General features: G+C 37.3%; 2 protein-coding genes across 4 annotated transcripts; both read left to right on the top strand.

Moving 5' to 3' along the window:
* The first annotated feature begins 813 nt into the window (after positions 1-813).
* Positions 814-5131, top strand: LOC120016353 (phenylacetaldehyde reductase). The gene is made up of 6 exons (XM_038869090.1): positions 814-1028; positions 1854-2023; positions 2302-2493; positions 3467-3629; positions 3853-4039; positions 4726-5131. Exons 1-6 carry the CDS (start codon positions 908-910, stop codon positions 4868-4870), a joined length of 978 nt encoding a protein of 325 aa, XP_038725018.1. The 5' UTR covers positions 814-907; the 3' UTR covers positions 4871-5131.
* A 492-nt stretch (positions 5132-5623) lies between these two features.
* On the top strand, positions 5624-10288 carry LOC120016189 (KRR1 small subunit processome component). Of its 3 annotated transcripts, none has more exons than XM_038868842.1 (13): positions 5624-5776; positions 5952-6157; positions 6741-6817; positions 6975-7085; positions 7408-7476; positions 8136-8192; positions 8372-8410; positions 8507-8611; positions 8720-8802; positions 8908-8989; positions 9440-9583; positions 9745-9819; positions 9925-10288. In XM_038868842.1, the coding sequence occupies exons 2-13, from the start codon at positions 5959-5961 to the stop codon at positions 10030-10032; spliced, it is 1149 nt and encodes a 382-aa protein (XP_038724770.1). In that variant the 5' UTR covers positions 5624-5776; positions 5952-5958; the 3' UTR covers positions 10033-10288. The 3 variants fall into 3 exon arrangements, with proteins under 3 accessions (XP_038724770.1, XP_038724769.1, XP_038724771.1); XM_038868841.1 differs by having other exon boundaries at positions 5938-6157; XM_038868843.1 differs by lacking the exon at positions 5624-5776 and having other exon boundaries at positions 6046-6181.
* The last annotated feature ends 7143 nt before the right edge of the window (positions 10289-17431 follow it).

Here is a 17431-nt window from a genome sequence, read left to right as displayed (position 1 = left end):
GTGGTTGTATGGTCTCTTGTACAATTTCAATTTGCCTGTGACTTTGCGACGCTACATATTTTACAATTACAAATGTGTGAGTGTATATTGCTTTTGTTGAGTTTGGTTTCCACTAGCGCAATAGGAGTGCTATTTGGTGGTCCTTTCTTGCAAGAAAATGGAGGTAATCATACGTACGTACAGTTGTAGTGGGAGTTAATGTTGCACCACCACAGAACCTTCTACAACTCCATCACCTTGTTGGAGATACATTTAGGTATATAATACATATGGGTGTGTATATATACATCATAGACAAACCAATACAACTCAAAATTTTGAAATACCTATCTATATACAATGGGTTAATACAACTTTTGCACACCAAAAGATAGTCAGTGTTTCAATTTGATTACCCAATGATAAAATTATTTCTCAAGCAGATTTTTCCACTTTGGACAGTCAAACTGTCACTCATGGCAATCAATATTTGGACAGTCAACATGCCACATGTACAGTTTGATTGCCCCATGCCACATGTGTAGTTTGATTGCCCCAAAGTGAGAAAATCTACTCGAGATATCAAGTTGAAACAATTTTATCATTGAGTGACCAAATTGAAACATTTTAAACAATAAAGTGTAAATTGAAACTCTAGCTATGTTTTGGTGTGCAAAAATAATATTAATCCATTAGGTATTTCAAAATTTTGAGTTGGTTAGTCAATCAGAATAATCAAATTTATTATCCAATGAATATTGATCGGTTGATAGCCAACGAAATAAGAGGAGTAGCCGAGTAGGTTAGTGGCAATCTATCAGTGTCAATTGCTAAACAATGCAATGATGCATATATAAATAGAACCAAGGACGGATAAACAATTAAACAGAGCCAAATCTGATAAAAACGACGGACGCATAAAAAAGAAATGAGCAGTGGAGCAGGGAAGATCGTGTGCGTGACCGGTGCCTCCGGGTACATTGCTTCCTGGCTCGTCAAGCTCCTCCTCCAGCGTGGCTACACTGTCAAGGCCTCCGTTCGTGACCCTAGTCAGTTGCTTCAATCCGTTTCTTTCTTTTTCTGTTTCCCTTTTTTTTTTCCGGTTTTGTTTTATTGCTTGAGAAACTTGTGTGCGATCCTGAATTTCCTATTTTGATCTTGCATTCATGCACATGTCCACGGACGTTTATAGTTTTTGTGGCTTGTTTCACTTTTGGAACGAATTAGCTGATGGGTCTCTCGAATAGTCGAATTTGATGACACCAGATTGATATTTGCTTTAAAGAAATTTACGATTTTTATATGTTCTCTTCCGACCCTCTTTCAAGGAGATTGAATTGCTCTTGAAATTTGAAAAAAAAATAAAATTAGTCACTGTTGTTTTTTTGGTAAAGGGTTTGAGGTTTGTTGTTTATTTTAGCGAGCCAAAGTTGCACGATTGTGATGGAATTCTGCAAGTTTTGCAACCGTGTAAAGCTCAAGGTGGCAATAGTGTTTTTGTTCAAGCATTCTGGTGTGTAGTATGTCGTGTTAGTGATCAAGACTGGGCCAACAGTTGCATGTCATGATCAAATGGACATCTCATTGTCATTACTAATGATGGCTATTGAATGGTGAATGTATGATTATATTAAGCTTTAATTCACTGCATACAAAGATGCGCTTCTGTTTGAGCTATGCTGCCTCCTTTTTCTGATTGATGAGGTTAAGGAGTCAGTTAATGATCTCATCTTTTGCCTGATAACACTAATTCATTGTTCCTTCCTTTTTTTGTTTGGACGGTTCTATAAAACTTTTTTTCCCCTGTTATGTCTTTGTACACATTAGATTACCATCAGTAGAATAATTTTCCTGTCGTCCTCACAATTCTACAGATGATCCTAGAAAGACAGAACACCTGCGTGCACTTGATGGAGCTCAGGAAAGGCTTCAGCTGTTCAAAGCAAACTTACTGGATGAAGGTTCCTTTGATTCCGTTGTTGATGGTTGTGAAGGTGTTTTTCATACTGCATCTCCTTTTTACCATGATGTCAAAGATCCACAGGTTAGTCCTGTACCATGTCCAATAATAGTTGGATGTCTCTCCTGTATGTATATGTTTCACTTTATTCGCATTTCGCAAATGAAACTCTATGGTATAGCAGTATCAATTCTCCCCACTGTTGTTATAGCTTATTTTTGTTGATATATAGATATTTGATGGGGATTAATCTGCTTATGAACTAGAGATGGTATTGTTTGTTGTTTGAGGCTTTGAGCCATCTCATGATCACGGCCTCTTCTTCTGTATTTTAATTAAATATCTTTCCTTTCTCCTTGCAGGCAGAGTTGCTTGATCCAGCAGTTAAGGGAACACTGAATGTTCTCACCTCGTGTGCAAAATTCCCCAAAATCAAACGAGTGGTTTTGACATCTTCTATAGCCGCAGTTGCATACAATGGAAAACCTCGAACTCCTGAAGTTGTAGTTGATGAAACTTGGTTTTCTGATCCAGAATTTTGTAGGGAATCTAAAGTGCGTACAGCGTACCCCTATTCTTATTTTATTTTGGTTTATTGTACAGATCTGATAATTATCATTCTAGAAATGTTGCTACACCCATGAGTCCATGACATCAACATGCTCAAGGTCTGTAGGGGTGAAAAATATGTGATTTAATACTCATGGAAAGTTATAAAGTGTAATACATCATCAAAATCATGGATCATTCAAATATCGTAAGCCCTTATGTTTGATGGGGTTTCTCATATGGCTTGTGTTTTTTATGAAACAAGATCTCTTCAGGATGTGGAATAGACTCTAAATTCAGAGTTAGTCATGCTTGTGGTTATAGATAAACTTCTCGTGGACCACCCTTAGAGTCTAGACAAAATACTGTATCTAATACATTAAATGTTCTTGATACGTGTTGCATGCAGCAAAGATACTTTTATTCAGCATAGGCATTACAGTTCTCTCATACTGCACGCGACTGTCATGCTCAAGTTATCTGTCATTTGAAAGAACTGTGATTTGAAGCTAGTAAAATATCCAAGTCGTGATTGCAACATATTTTTGCAATGTACTTATCAATCAAATGCAATTATTGAATTTAGCATTCTTTTGTTTCTTTGAAAGAACTTGTTTTCAAAACCTAAGGGCACTCTACAATATGCATATGCATGTGTACTGATATCTGGAATTTTCATGAACTTAAAGGTATTATAATTAAGGCAAATTGTCATTATTTCTGAATGCAAGAGACATGATTGTTATAATTAATTCCAAAAACCAATGTATGGATGATCTTCTGTTTTCTTGAATAACCTTTTTGTGATTCTAATCTTAAGGTTCTGCATATTGGAATATCTACATTACGCTAATATACTGAATTAGATAAACGGACCCTTTCTTATTAAACTGATAAATTAGGGAATGATGTACCATGTGCTCATTGTAGCACCTTTTGATTACTATTTTGTGATGTTCTTTCTCTTTTGTATTTTAGCTCTGGTATGTGCTTTCCAAGACATTGGCTGAGAATGCTGCTTGGGAAGTTGCCAAGGAGAAGGGTATTGATATGGTTGCAATAAACCCGGCAATGGTTATTGGACCTCTCTTACAACCAACGCTCAACACGAGTGCTGCTGCAGTACTGAGTTTGATAAAAGGTAGTTACTTTGTGCTTCCAAGGAAGATTTTGTATTTAGATTTTGACTGGGAGAGAAGAATTGAGTAAACAGAATAGTTCAAGAAGTGCTATACACTGAGTTTTATACAATTTTACCTCTATGTTCATCATCTAAGGCATGGTGGTTTTGAAATTACAGTATGTGATCTCGCTTATTTTTTGGAAAGCCTGTGCCTGTTTTTTCACCTCTTTATTCAATCCAGGATCACAAACGTTTCCCAATGCAACTTTTGGATGGGTGGACGTTAAGGATGTTGCTAATGCACATATTCAAGCATTTGAGATTCCATCTGCTAGTGGAAGATATTGCTTGGTCGAGAGAGTTGCACATTACTCAGAAGTTGTGAATATTTTACACAATCGTTATCCTTCATTCCAACTTCCACAAAAGTAAGTCCTCTTTTTCCTTATATTTGAGCAACAATATCCGAATGCCGTTTGCAATGTTCTATGAAAAGCTTCCTTAAATAAGGTTATTGGCATCTGTCTCTCTGCTGATGTGTACTGCATAACTTGTTACTTTCATTTTTATGGTTTTCAACCAATCATATCATATGTTCATTTAGCGAATGAAGCACAAGGCTTAGTGTCATAGATCCTATCAATCTTTCTGTTGGGTGTTAAATAATTAAGTCACTTGGTGTGGTCACTGGAATGATATATGATATTTCATAAAACCCTAAAGAGTCGTAAGTTGTAGAGGTTTTACTGTTTATGCTAACTCTCATTTCTTTTTCTTTTTCTTTTTTTTTGGTGGGTGTTGGGTAGGGAGAGTTATACACATGTATGTATTTATGGAGACATCTCTCATGCTAAGAAGAAAAGTTGTCGTATTATAAAAGTAGTCGGCCTACATTATGAGATATGTAGCGAAGCTGAAACATAAATAATAGTTGTCTGTTGACTGCTCCATGATCATATTGTTTGTTGAAGGGGAAGTAATTTATGAAATTGCATTTTATAGAACTTGAGCAGCGAACCATATTCCATCCCAGTTGCAGCTTTCATTTTGTCTTGTATTCATCTTGAGATATTAGTGAGAAGCTAACATAAAATCAATCTGAAAACCTTTGCAGGTGCGCTGATGACAAACCGTATGTGCCAACTTATCAGGTGTCCAAGGAAAGAGCACAAAGCTTGGGCATTGAATTCATTCCCTTGGAGGTGAGCCTCAAGGAAACAGTCGAAAGCTTGAAGGAGAAGGAATTTGTCAGCTTTTGAGTCTCTCTAGCTCTGCAGTAGGCTTTCAAAATGAAATAAATGGTCATGTTTTAGTGTCCTTTACTGGTTTTGATTGGTGACTTCTGGTTTAGGGAATCCAGTATTAGTTTTCTGGTGGTTGATGTACTTGTGTGTGTCTATATGCACCACATGTGCCTTAAACTATTGCCTCTTCATTACTGCTCTGGCTGAAGGAGGAATGTGGATGAATACCATCATTTGGAATAAATTTAAGTTCAATGAAATCCAAATTTTTGTAGCTATTGACATGAATAACCTAGCACCATCCCGCCTAAGCGAATTGGGCATAACACGTTACCAAGTGAAAGTAGATAGTTTTTGATATGACTATTGACATATTGATCATATAATATTTTGATTGCGCAAAGAAATAAAAGGATTGTAAATAAAGTGGTTCGAAGACTTTATTTTCACTAAGATAACCAGGTTAGAGGAATCTTACACCATATACATGATGAGTAACCGATAGAAGACAGAAGACGCAGGTGTCCGTTGAGAGAGACGAACAGATTTCAAAATACAAGACATGACTCATATGGGCTTTACTTAACTACACCTTACTGGGCTGGACGTTGTCTCCTTTAGTAAACCTATGAGCCAGGTGGTCCAGGTCTCAGTAATCCCTAGCTCGGCTTCTATATTTCAGCCAATTAATGCAAATCCACTCCATTGTTCAAAGCCCATAAAGGTATATCTACTTACCTAGACACCTATCATGCAAGGCCCGGCCCGGCCTCTACCTCCACAAACTTTTTTCCTCCATCCCGACATCCAATTTCGCCGCCACCCTAGTCAGTCGACGTCCACTACTTCATCCCTTCTAAACGGTTTCTCCGCCGTCCGCTCTAGAAGCCGTTGCGGCCTTCACCCTCTATCCTCAACTAGGTAAACAAAAATCTGGGTTCCTTCCTATCATTCCTCGCTCTGGCAAATCGATATCGGTCGTTCATATTCGCACATTTTTTTATTCTGTTGTGGGTATCATTAGGGTTTTTTTTTTTGATTTATTTGATTGATGTGAATGTCAGTATCTAATATCTATATAGTGACCATCTGCTAGTGCAACCATGGAAAATCAAAACGATAATCATCATGAAGAGGTGGAGCCAGTGCCGAAGAAGCATAAAGGGAAGCACGACAAGCCGAAGCCGTGGGATGAGGACCCGAACATAGACAGGTGGACGATTGAGAAGTTTGACCCGTCCTGGAACGAACGTGGCATGCTCGAAGTCAGCTCATTCTCCACCCTATTTCCTCAGTACAGGGGTTAGGCTCTTCTTCAACGATTATGTAATCATAAATACGTTTCCAGTAGTTTGATATTCTAAGAGTAATGGAGAGCATAGTGGAGAAGTTCGTTTGAAAAGTTGTTTGGATTACTTGGCCGTACTGAAAAGCATAAGAATTAAATCTGGATGTCAATTTCTACTTGCACAAGTTTGCATGGCTAATGTCTCTTGTGTCCTAAACGTATTTGTTAGAATTTTCATATATAATCTGTCAGAAAAGTTATTAATCTGGTCGGCGTTCCTGTTGAAAATCATATGAGATGTTTTGGCATGCCCATGTTTGCTATAAGAGTTTGTGATTCTTGTTGTTTCTACAATTTCGTTTTTTGGTTGGTTTGACTGAATCACACAACCTTAAATTGCTAGTGGTTGATGATACTTTGCATCTAATATTCGCTTATCAATTCAATCCTTGTTATTTTGCTGGAAGTTGTGTAAGAGGATACTGTTGCCTTCAATAGGATTCTTGTTTAAAGGTTGTCAGAGCTTCTTTTTTAGAATCTCTGGTGAGTTTCATTGGTAAGGATCAATTCTCATGTTTCACCTTTGTATTGGTTCAGAAAAGTACTTGCAAGAGTGTTGGCCAATGGTGAAATCTGCATTGAAAGAGTATGGAATTTCATGTGAGCTAAATTTGGTAAGTTTCAATCTGTTTATTAGTTTTACTTTTGAGGTGTGTGAATGTGTTTATTTTGGCATGTGCTGGTATGTCTGCAGATGCTAGCAAAAATACTTGTACCAGTGAATTTTCCAGATGTATATTTCTGATAAATTGCGTTTTCTTTTCTGGTAAGGTTGAGGGGTCCATGACGGTGTCAACTACAAGAAAGACTAGAGATCCTTATATTGTTGTCAAAGCCAGGGATCTCATTAAGTTGTTATCAAGAAGTGTTCCTGCTCGGCAGGTAAGATCATCTGTGTTCTTGCTGATCCCCTTCTATTGTTTTCCTGCTTATTGGGGGGTGGGGGGGGGGGGGGGGGGGGTGTTATTGCTTATTGTTTTAATTTAAGAGGGCAGCAACATGTAGGGCTGTTTTGGTTTTCTAAAGGTTATGTAGGATTTGCTTCTACGCTCCATAATAATTACTTTAGATGCTCAAGAATATTTTTTCGCCAGAGACAAATTGCAAATTATGTTTTAGGTCATCTTTGTACTTGCTTGTCCTCTCTCTCTCTCTCTGGTCTGATTATGGGATTATTGTGCTTTGAATTACTCCTGTGTTGTAGGCAATCAAAATACTTAATGATGAAATGCAATGTGACATCATCAAGGTTGGCAACTTGGTTCGCAATAAGGTGAGCATTGGTTTGATTGGTACGTCTCAGTGATAAAAATTACTATTGTGTTCTTGAAATTTCAGAAGATTTACAGTGAGAAGATTTTTTTTTGTTTGATGACATGCGCATTTTAAATTTTTAATTCTTTCAAATTGCTTAGGGATTTACTAATTGTTTGTGTTAAGGCCATTAAAGGCATCCAGTGCATTCGCAGCTTCATGTGCATCCATAGAAATGGTGACTGTATGGATTCGGGGAGGGAATCCCATTCCTCATCTCTGCCTTGCTTAATAGTACTAACCCCAATCCCCACTTCCGTATGCAGTCCGAGGGATGAAGATATCCTCCCATTTCTATCCTGACTTAAAAGCTGGGAATCTTCATCCCCATCCCAGTTTCCTGTATTTCTTTATAAAATTGGATGGATTTTCCTATCGAGGGATAGAGTTTTCTACATTTTGGGTTTTTCATTAAGAAATTTATGCAAAAATTATTTGGTATATGATTTTATTCGAGCTGTCTTACTCATCTTGGTTGCTATAGCTCATAAGTTATTATTATTGATTGACTTTGCTGCTTGATATATGGAAGGCCCCCATTTTTGAGTTGGAGCTGGATGCAAAACTGAAAAATCTTCGTCTGGATTATTACATTAATATCTCTATTCCTGTTTGCAGGAACGATTTGTCAAACGAAGACAACATCTTGTGGGACCAAATTCATCCACGTTGAAGGTGAGAAAGGATTCAGACAATTACCAGGGTTTATAGACTTTGCAAATGTCCTTCGGGTGAAAATTGTGCAAGAAGATTATGCTGCTTGCTTTTGGAATAATTTTTTTCTCATGGTATGCAGTGAGATATTTATTCAATTTCATTCACTGGTTTACTTTGTACTGCATTACTGCATGCAGGCACTTGAAATATTGACAGGCTGCTATATTCTTGTTCAGGTGATTTCTAATTTTTCTTGTAATTTTGATTCCTATGGTTGGTAAATGGAGATTTCTGCATTCAAAAATTGAATCATTTTACTTACCTCCAATCAGGGTAATACGGTGGCTGCTATGGGCTCGTTTAAAGGTTTGAAACAAGTCAGGAAGATTGTGGAAGACTGCATGCTGAATAAATTGCATCCTGTATACAGTATAAAGGTGCATATACAGTTTTTTGCCTCATTTTAGTTTGCCTTTAGGGAATGCCTCTATCATAGATTTTTCACTTGAAATTGCTGGCATATCTCACTTCTCCCCCATTTGTAGATTCTCATGATGAAGAAAGAACTTGAAAAGGATCCTGCTCTTGCTAATGAAAGTTGGGATAGGTTTCTCCCAAAGTTTAAGAAGTATGATTCGTACATCATTTGTCATTTTTAAGTTCCTTACAGCCATTATTTTACCAATTTGTTGTTTTTTTTAAAGAGCTAGTATTAATCTGTTTATTTTTTCAGGAAAAATGTTAATCAGAAGAAGGTTAAGAGTAAAGAGAAAAAACCATATACGCCCTTTCCCCCGCCTCAACAGCCTAGTAAGGTAAGACAATTGTTGTGGCTCTCGCATGTTTTAGTTTCGTAAAGCATCTTTACTCATAATTCGCTCTCTGTGCATAGAAGGGGATTCCTGATAGTTATACAATATTTAGTTTTCTTCGATCTGTTTCCTTTCTTTTCCTTCTGAACAAAATGGTCTGTCTCACACTGTTTCACTCCTTTGGTTCTAGTCATGATTGTTGTGAAATGCCTCTGAATAAGATTCTGTCTTAACCTAAAAACTACTTTTATTTTTGGACATCTTCTTTGTTGTGACGACTGTAATTGTTGCTATTTATGCCCGTTGATGTAATGAAATACGTGGTCAAGGTCCCCCCTTAGTCATGAACATGTTCCCTTCCTCATTTCATAACATAGACTTTTGTTCCTTTAGACTTTAGTAGATATGCTCCCGTTCACACTAGGTTAAGGAATGTTCTATGTGAGATTGCAGATTGATATACAACTGGAGACTGGAGAATACTTTTTGAATGACAAGATTAAATCAGCAAAGGAGTGGCAAGAGAAGCAAGGGAAGCGGGCAGAAAAAGAGGCTGAAAGGAAAAGGAAAAGAGAAGCTGCATACATCCCACCTGAGGTTTTATTTTGTTCCTTGATAGCTCAGTTCCCACTTGCATCTCTTGTCAGAAATTAAACGCTCATATTTATGCACACAAAGGATACACTTTTTATTCGATGCCATTTCTTTTTTGCTTAGATTACCTTTCAATAACCTCAGAAAACTTTGTCCACCTGCAGGAACCTGCTGAGCAGGATTCTAACAAGTCCGATGAGCAGAACATAGATGTGGCTGCTATGACCGTGTCTTTAAAGGTAATAACAAAACATATAATGTCAACTTCGTAAATATTTGTAGGTTAACCCCATTTTGGTTAGTGATTGCTTACAATGTGATGTGACGTGATGTCTATTTTGCAGAAAATATCAAAGGAGTTGAAAAATCAAAAGTCTGCTGAGAATATCAATCCGGAGGCATATATTGCCGCATCTGGAGAACGCTCTAAAAAGAAATCTAAGCATGCGTAATCAATGCATGCATTACTGAAGTTTTGATACAAGTTGGTGGTTGAGGTGTTGCTAGATTTTTTTTGCTGTTCTCCTCCTGGTGATTTTGATATATTGTAATGTATATGCTTTGACATTAAAACTAACGGCTGGAGCTGAGATCAACAACTTTCAACCGATTAGTAGCTTCAACCTCCTCTGCTATGACTTCTAATAACTCATATCGTCTGAATCTGTTTCATCACATTGTCGTAATGTTTCCCTACGATTTGGCGAACGGCCGCTTTGTGAACAGTGGGTCAGTTTTAAATCCGGATTCGCATCACGATGACAGGTGTTTTAGACCCTGATGAAGCTCGTGGGTAAGTGGGCCGAAGTCCCTCAAAAGTGGAGGGCAATGCCCATGGATCTAGGAAACTCCTGAAAAATATCTCAATTAGTTTCAAACCCCTATCTCAATTAGTTTCGAATCCTTCATCTTAGACACGCCTTAATCTTTTAAGGCCGGACTGCCTGCTTGTTATAATAAATTGAGACAGGGCGGCTCTCCCGCCACCGCTTTAGTTTCGGCCTAGAATAATTGGGCCACATTTCTTGGGCTCGAGGTTACTTAGCCCATTATCAATCAACTCGAATAATATGGCCCAATAGTCAGTAATTAAAAGAGTGTTGAAAAATATATTTGTTTATTTTTTAAGAAAGAAATATTGGAGAAGAAGACAGGTATTAGTTGTTGGAAAATGAGGGTCAACTATAGTTTGACCATTATTAATTGAAAGCTCAATAATAATTATTGAATGAAAGTTATGGGTAATTGATCCTTGTTATAAGGACAATAAAATGGAGCTGGAAAATGAGGGTCAACTATAGTTTGACCATTATTAATTGAAAGCTCAATAATAATTATTGAATGAAAGTTATGGGTAATTGATCCTTGTTATAAGGACAATAAAATGGAGTAATTAGTGTGACCAAATCATTTATTGGTTGAATGTAAAAAGACTCCAAAAAGTGACCATGATGAGCATGGTGGACATAGTGCAATAAGTGTGTGTATGAGAATCCCACATTGGAAAAATATCATGTGGATGTGTTGTTTATAAGCACAAGTGTTGTAGTAAGACTTTGGGCCCAAGGGCACCCAAGTTTTTGTAGGAGTGAGAGGCTTCACATTATGAACTTAGACTAAAACACACGCGCGCGCCTGCCCGCCAAGCCTGTCGGGCGTATCAGGCCCTTCGCAGACTTAGCCCAATAATTTCTTACATTTTTGCACTTTGTTATAAGCCCATAAGAGAGGCCCAAATGCATTGAATATGGACTGTTCAACCCAACCCATGACTGGCATCTTACCTGATCAACCACAGCAGTTGCAACAGCCTAAGATATGGGCTGGTGGTTGCAACCTTGCTTGGTCAAATTGCCAGCCCGAAAATCAGTGATTTTTCTGGGTTTTTGTTGCTAAGCCTCCTATATAAGGAGAGCCTTGGCAGCAGCTTCATAAGAGAGAAAATCTTCTTCTTCTTCTTCTGTCATTCTGCTGCTCTTCTAAGTCTCGTTTTCTTTGTCTTCAATCTGTTTGAGAGTGTAATTCTAAATTGGTTCGTCTAAGTCCATTAGTATTGAAGTGCTGCTTACTAGTGGTTTGCGGAGCGTTGTATCTTGGGAAGAGTTTGTCCGGAGAGCTTGCACATTTCTCTTTAAGGAGATTCGTGAAAGGCGTACCTCGCTCCCACAATTCCTATCAACTGTTTACGGTTTTTGATATTTTAATTTAAGCATCAATTATTGAGTTCATATATGCTGATGTTACGGACTGCCTGCTTGTTCTAATAAATTGAGACAGGGCGGCTCTCCCGCCACCGCCTTAGTTTCAGCCTAGAATAATTGGGCCACATTTCTTGGGCTTGAGATTACTTAGCCCATTATCAATCAACTTGGATAATATGGCCCACACCTCCTTAGTTTCGGCCTAGAATAATTGGGCCACATTTCTTGGGCTCGGGGATTACTTAGCCCATTATCAATCAACTCGAATAATATGGCCCAATAGTCAGTAATTAAAAGAGTGTTGAAAATATATTTGTTTATTTTTTAAGAAAGAAATATTGGAGAAGAAGACAGGTATTAGTATAATCTTATCCAAATTCAAAGTAATAAAGGAAACGTATTTAAGCAAGATTAATATTAGATGATTTTTTTTTTCTTTTCTTTTTGATAATTATATCCGATGTTAGCTAATAATATAAGGATTTTATCTTAATCCCGCTTAATTAATTGACTTAGATATAATATAATCCTATGTTTATACGAACAAGCAATGATTACGAGATGTATTTGGAGTCGTAAAACCACCACTATTAAAAGCGGATATTAGACAATCTGCATGCGTACGTACGTTTCTCTCTTTCTATCAAATCTCCAGTAAGCCAAGAATTCCTCTAAAGGTCCAAAACTATGGACTCCGGTGAGAAACCCAAGCCGAACAATAAGGTTACAGTTACCTCCTCCAATACTACAAATCCACCACAAACTCCCCCTCATCATCAGCATCTCATCGTCAGTAGTACTGCTGAGCCCACAAACAATCATGATGCCTCTTCACCACCACCAGTACCACCACCGGAAGCGGCAGTAGCAGAAGAAGATGCAGAAGGAGGTGGTGTTAATGGTGGGAGGAGTAATTTTGAGAGAGATATATTTGATTACTTTCCATCAGGGTATAGATTCTGCCCAACCGACGAGGAGCTTGTGATTGAGTACTTTATGCCACAGGTCGCTGGTAACCGTAAGCACCCAAGCAGGTTCCACCCTGTTAATGTTTTCGACTATAATCCTCGTCAACTTACAGGTTATTTCTCTCTCATAATCTACTTTTATTTATCTGTCTATCTGCATTATTACTACTTTCTTCCTTTTTTGGAATTTTGATTCTCATGCATTCAAAATATGTTACTTTTACACATATTTATTTTATTTTTTCTTTCATAAAATATGTGATTATATCATGTATAGGGGCATTGAATGTCTTGGTTATATTATTTTTCTGAGGGAGGAGAGGATTAATGTTAGGGTTTAGCATTTAAAAAATATTAGGGTTTTGCATGTTATAGATAACAAGAACTAGGGTTTGTGTTTTTGTGTATACACTAGCTAGGGTTATAATTAGATAACTTTGATCATTCAACTTCGACAAATATGCAGTTAGATTTTAGAGAATTCAACTTCGACAAATATGTGTTTTTTATGTTGTGAAAAATATATACAGGAGAATACAGAGAATTCAAAGAGAATGAATGGTACTTTTTTACTCCGAGGAAGAAGAAATACATTAAAGGAAGCCGACCGGACCGGGCAGCCGGTGATGGATATTGGAAGGCTACGGGTGCTGACAGGAAAATTTGTAGCAATGGTGTCCAAGTTGGAGCAAGAATGTCCTTAGTGTTCCACGAAGGAAAACCTCCTAAAGGAGTCAAGACCAATTGGATGATGCATGAATATACTCTTACCACACCTCCTCCAAGCAAGGATTCAAAACAAAATCAATCCGATGACATGGTGGTATGTATATATATATATGAACACGAGTTCAAAATAATCAATTAGTTCCATCCATCACTGTTTTTCTTCTGTTCTTAATACTGATTTTTATTTATTATATGTGTGCAGCTGGATAAGTGTGTCTTGTGTAGAATTTACAATAAATATAGTAAGGATGGAGGAAGTACACCAGAGGAAGAGGACGAGGACGAGGAGGCTCTTCCAAATGAAGTCGATGAGGACGACGATGATGGTGGTGGTGGTGATGATGTTGATAATATCGGGGATGGAATAGACGATCCAGAGCTGGAGGGTATGATAAATTCTAAGTACATTACTTCCCCAATACCCCAATCAGTAGTATACCCAAACCCTAACCCCTTTATGGCTTCTAGTCATCATCAATTGCACGATCCTCCTAAGCCTCTCCATTCCAATACTCCTTTCTTCCCTAATTCCGTCGACCCTCATTCCTTCAATCCTAGCCCTCTCGATTTCAATACTCACTTATCCCCTAACTCCTTTAATCCTGATTCTAACCATTATTCCAATATGCCTTCTAGTAGTCATCAATTGCGTGAGCGTCCTTGGCATCTCTATCCCAACACTCATGCTGAACCTTATTCTTTCAACCCCAACAATTCATTTAATCCCAACAGTAGTGTTAACCCTGACTCTTTCAACCCCAACAATTCATTTAATCCCAACAGTCGTGTTAACCCTGACTCTTTCAACCCCAATAATTCATTTAATACAGGATTAATGACTAATGACACTAGTTTGAGGAGTAGCATGAACAATCTTGATAGTATTGGTTCCGCGTCCCTGTATCCGCTTGATCACATTCGAGATCAAATGATGGGTTGGTATGACTTAGGAACTGGTGATTACATTAGTGATCCTGCTCCAATCGATTTTTCTTCTAGTTATGATCATAATCAGATCACTAATTCACACTCTAATTATCCTCATAGTCAGGACCATCATGTGCAATCAGCTGCTGGTTATGATCATAATCAGATCACTAATCAGCACTCTAATTATCCTCATACTCAGGACCATCATGTGCCATCAGCTGCTGGGGAATCACAATTGTTGACTAACCCTGATCAATTAACTGATTGGGAACAGTTTGAAGCTGATCAAAAAGCACGCCCACGTCAATTTGAGGGGTAAATTCATTTACCTAACCTTAGTTGTGGGACTAACTATTGTTGTTGTGTAGGAGTTTCTGAGGATTTTTTTCGAGACCTATAAGATTTATATGGTTTGATAATATGTCAGTATTTAGTCGTTTGTTAGAGGAATTTATTGTGAATGTCGTTTATTTGAGTTGGCTTTTTTTATTTTATAAATAGTATTTAAAGTTTATATATACGAATGTTGTGCTATTTTTTCCCTGGAGCAATCATGGTGATCAATATTATGGATAATATTTGCCAATGTTCAATGCATGATGGTGTTATAGTGTTACAGAATTAGATGTTTTGATAATCTACAGGTTGGCTAATTAATGTAATATAATTAGATATGATCCAAATCATTAGCATATATATAGGTGAGTCTTGGAATGGAGAGGGCCAACTAATGCTAACCAGTGTCCTTAGGGCATTGGATAAATGACATGAATGTGCTTTGAATTCTAAAAAAGTTCTATTGGGATATGTATTATTAAAAATTATGTGAGAGATTATTCATCACACATGATATGTTGCGGTGAATTCTTAATCATCATTGTTGTTCGGACACTTGTTAACTAAATCCTATATATACACGATGCTGACCACTTTGTATCAAAACAACAAACTATGATTATATTTGAGAAACAATAATTTTGATCACATAGAAAAGGTAAGCATTCTAAACGACCATTAAACAAGACAGAAATCTTTTTAACTATATGTTGATAACTAACTTTTTATCATGAAAATATGAACAACTTTTAATTTTAAGTGCTTATTATTGAAGATGATATATGAACAACATGCATGATTGATCAATGTATATCGTGTATTTTGAAAACATTCAGATTTAAAAAACAAAACAAAAAAACAAACGAAGTAATGATTTCATCCCATTTTGAATTTAAGTGGCAATTAAAAAATATATATATTTTAGCTCTTCTATTAAATTCAATTAAACCGAACTAATTTGAGTAATTAATAAAATGATAATCACTAAACCTATTTGAACCCATCCAAATATCTATCTCTTAGTATCAATTAGATTAGATAAGAAAGACTCACGTGATAAGCGTAATACAAATCAATATAAAATAGGTTTATCAATTTTTAAATTATAAATGGAGCTATAGAGTTGTATATAAATTGGAATTTTCACACTCCTGCATGCGTCAGTTTCTCATCTTTGTCAATCTCTACTCATCAAACCAAAGAATATTCCTTCATGGAAGACTTGGATTCTCACCAAGCCAAAACCAACCTGAATAATAATCAGGTGGTTTCTGTGGCCTCCCATGACCTTCTGGATACAACTCATCAGTCTGAACAACCACCACCGCTGGCGGTGGAGGTGCCGATGACCACCGGAGATACAGATAAGACTGTGAAGGGGAATGATAATCCCAGTAAGAAAAGGATGTTTGAGAGTACTACTGTTAATGGGAATGATATTTTCGAAAAGAGTAAGTTCGAAAACGATTATTTTGACAGTCTTCCACCTGGACTTAGGTTCTGCCCTCATGACTCAGAGCTCATCACTCACTACTTAGCACCAAAGGTCTTCGGCCGGAAATTGCCTCGGAGCAGAATTGTTGATGTCAAGCTTTACAAATACAATCCTGAATACCTTGCAGGTTTTACGATCGAATATTACTTAAAATCTTTTTAGGGTTTTTGTAGATGTATAAAATGGTTTATTGGTTTTGACTTTCTTGGTGTATATTGTTCATCATTGATCCTTTGGGTTTTTGTTCCTCTTGATTGGGCACAATGGAAGTAGTTTAGGGTTAATTTTTTGCTTTTCATGGAAAACCCTAGGGGAAACTCATTTTGCTATAACTCGCAAGTTTCTGTTTAGTAAATTTGTGTTAATCCTCCGTTTCAGGGAAAATACATTGCAGGGAATTGGGAGATCGGAGTGGTACGTTTTTCACACCAAGAAATCATCCTTGTTAAATTTGTGTTAATCCGTTTCAGGGAAATACAGGGAATTCGGAGAGAAGGAGTGGTACTTTTTCACACCAAGAAATCGAAAATATCGTAATGGAGATCGACCAAACCGGGCCGCTGGCGATGGATATTGGAAAGCTACTGGTGCTGACAAGCCAGTTAAAAACAAAGGCAATAAAACAATTGGATCTAGGAAGGCATTAGTGTTCTACAGAGGAAAAGCTCCTCATGGTAAGAAGACCAACTGGATTATGCATGAATATAGAGTTAGTGATCCTCCAGAGTACAAGAAAATTGAGGCCAAGATTAATGACGACGACAGTGATGACGACGAGGACGATGATGCTGTTATGGGGGTACGTATATACCATATACCATGCCATGCGATTAATTTCTCCCACAATTCTTTCATTATTTTTTTCAAATTGTTTCCATAATCTGTCCTAACATATATTACAAATTTGATTTTGCAGCTTGACAACTGGGTATTGTGTAGAATTTACCAGAAATCCGACAAACGTGTTAAAAGTCGGATTGATGGCAGCGATAATATTCCTACTCCTGCACCAAGTCCTGATGATCATCAACAACAACAACAGTACGATGATCAGCAAGGGAATGATCATAATCTCACGGATAATAGGATGGTTTATGATAGTTACAGTGGATTCCTATCTCCTTCAACGGCGATGACTCCACCATCAGCAATGTATATGCACTCAGCTGCTGCACCATCGAACAATGTGCTG

Source organism: Tripterygium wilfordii, chromosome 15 (genome assembly GCF_013401445.1).
Source record: "Tripterygium wilfordii isolate XIE 37 chromosome 15, ASM1340144v1, whole genome shotgun sequence".
Lineage (NCBI taxonomy): Eukaryota > Viridiplantae > Streptophyta > Magnoliopsida > Celastrales > Celastraceae > Tripterygium > Tripterygium wilfordii.
The sequence above is the reverse complement of the archived record's forward strand: the minus strand, read 5'-3'. Positions and strand labels throughout refer to the sequence as shown.

Excerpts from the sequence above, each read along its gene's own strand:
- LOC120016353 (XM_038869090.1), top strand. The coding sequence starts at position 908 with ATGAGCAGTGGAGCAGGGAAGATCGTGTGCGTGACCGGTGCCTCCGGG. Across the intron at positions 3,630-3,852 it reads AGTACTGAGTTTGATAAAAG|GATCACAAACGTTTCCCAAT; the intron begins GTAGTTACTTTG and ends TATTCAATCCAG. Across the intron at positions 4,040-4,725 it reads TCATTCCAACTTCCACAAAA|GTGCGCTGATGACAAACCGT; the intron begins GTAAGTCCTCTT and ends AAACCTTTGCAG.
- LOC120016189 (XM_038868842.1), top strand. The coding sequence starts at position 5,959 with ATGGAAAATCAAAACGATAATCATCATGAAGAGGTGGAGCCAGTGCCG. Across the intron at positions 7,477-8,135 it reads GCAACTTGGTTCGCAATAAG|GAACGATTTGTCAAACGAAG; the intron begins GTGAGCATTGGT and ends TCCTGTTTGCAG. Across the intron at positions 9,584-9,744 it reads CTGCATACATCCCACCTGAG|GAACCTGCTGAGCAGGATTC; the intron begins GTTTTATTTTGT and ends GTCCACCTGCAG.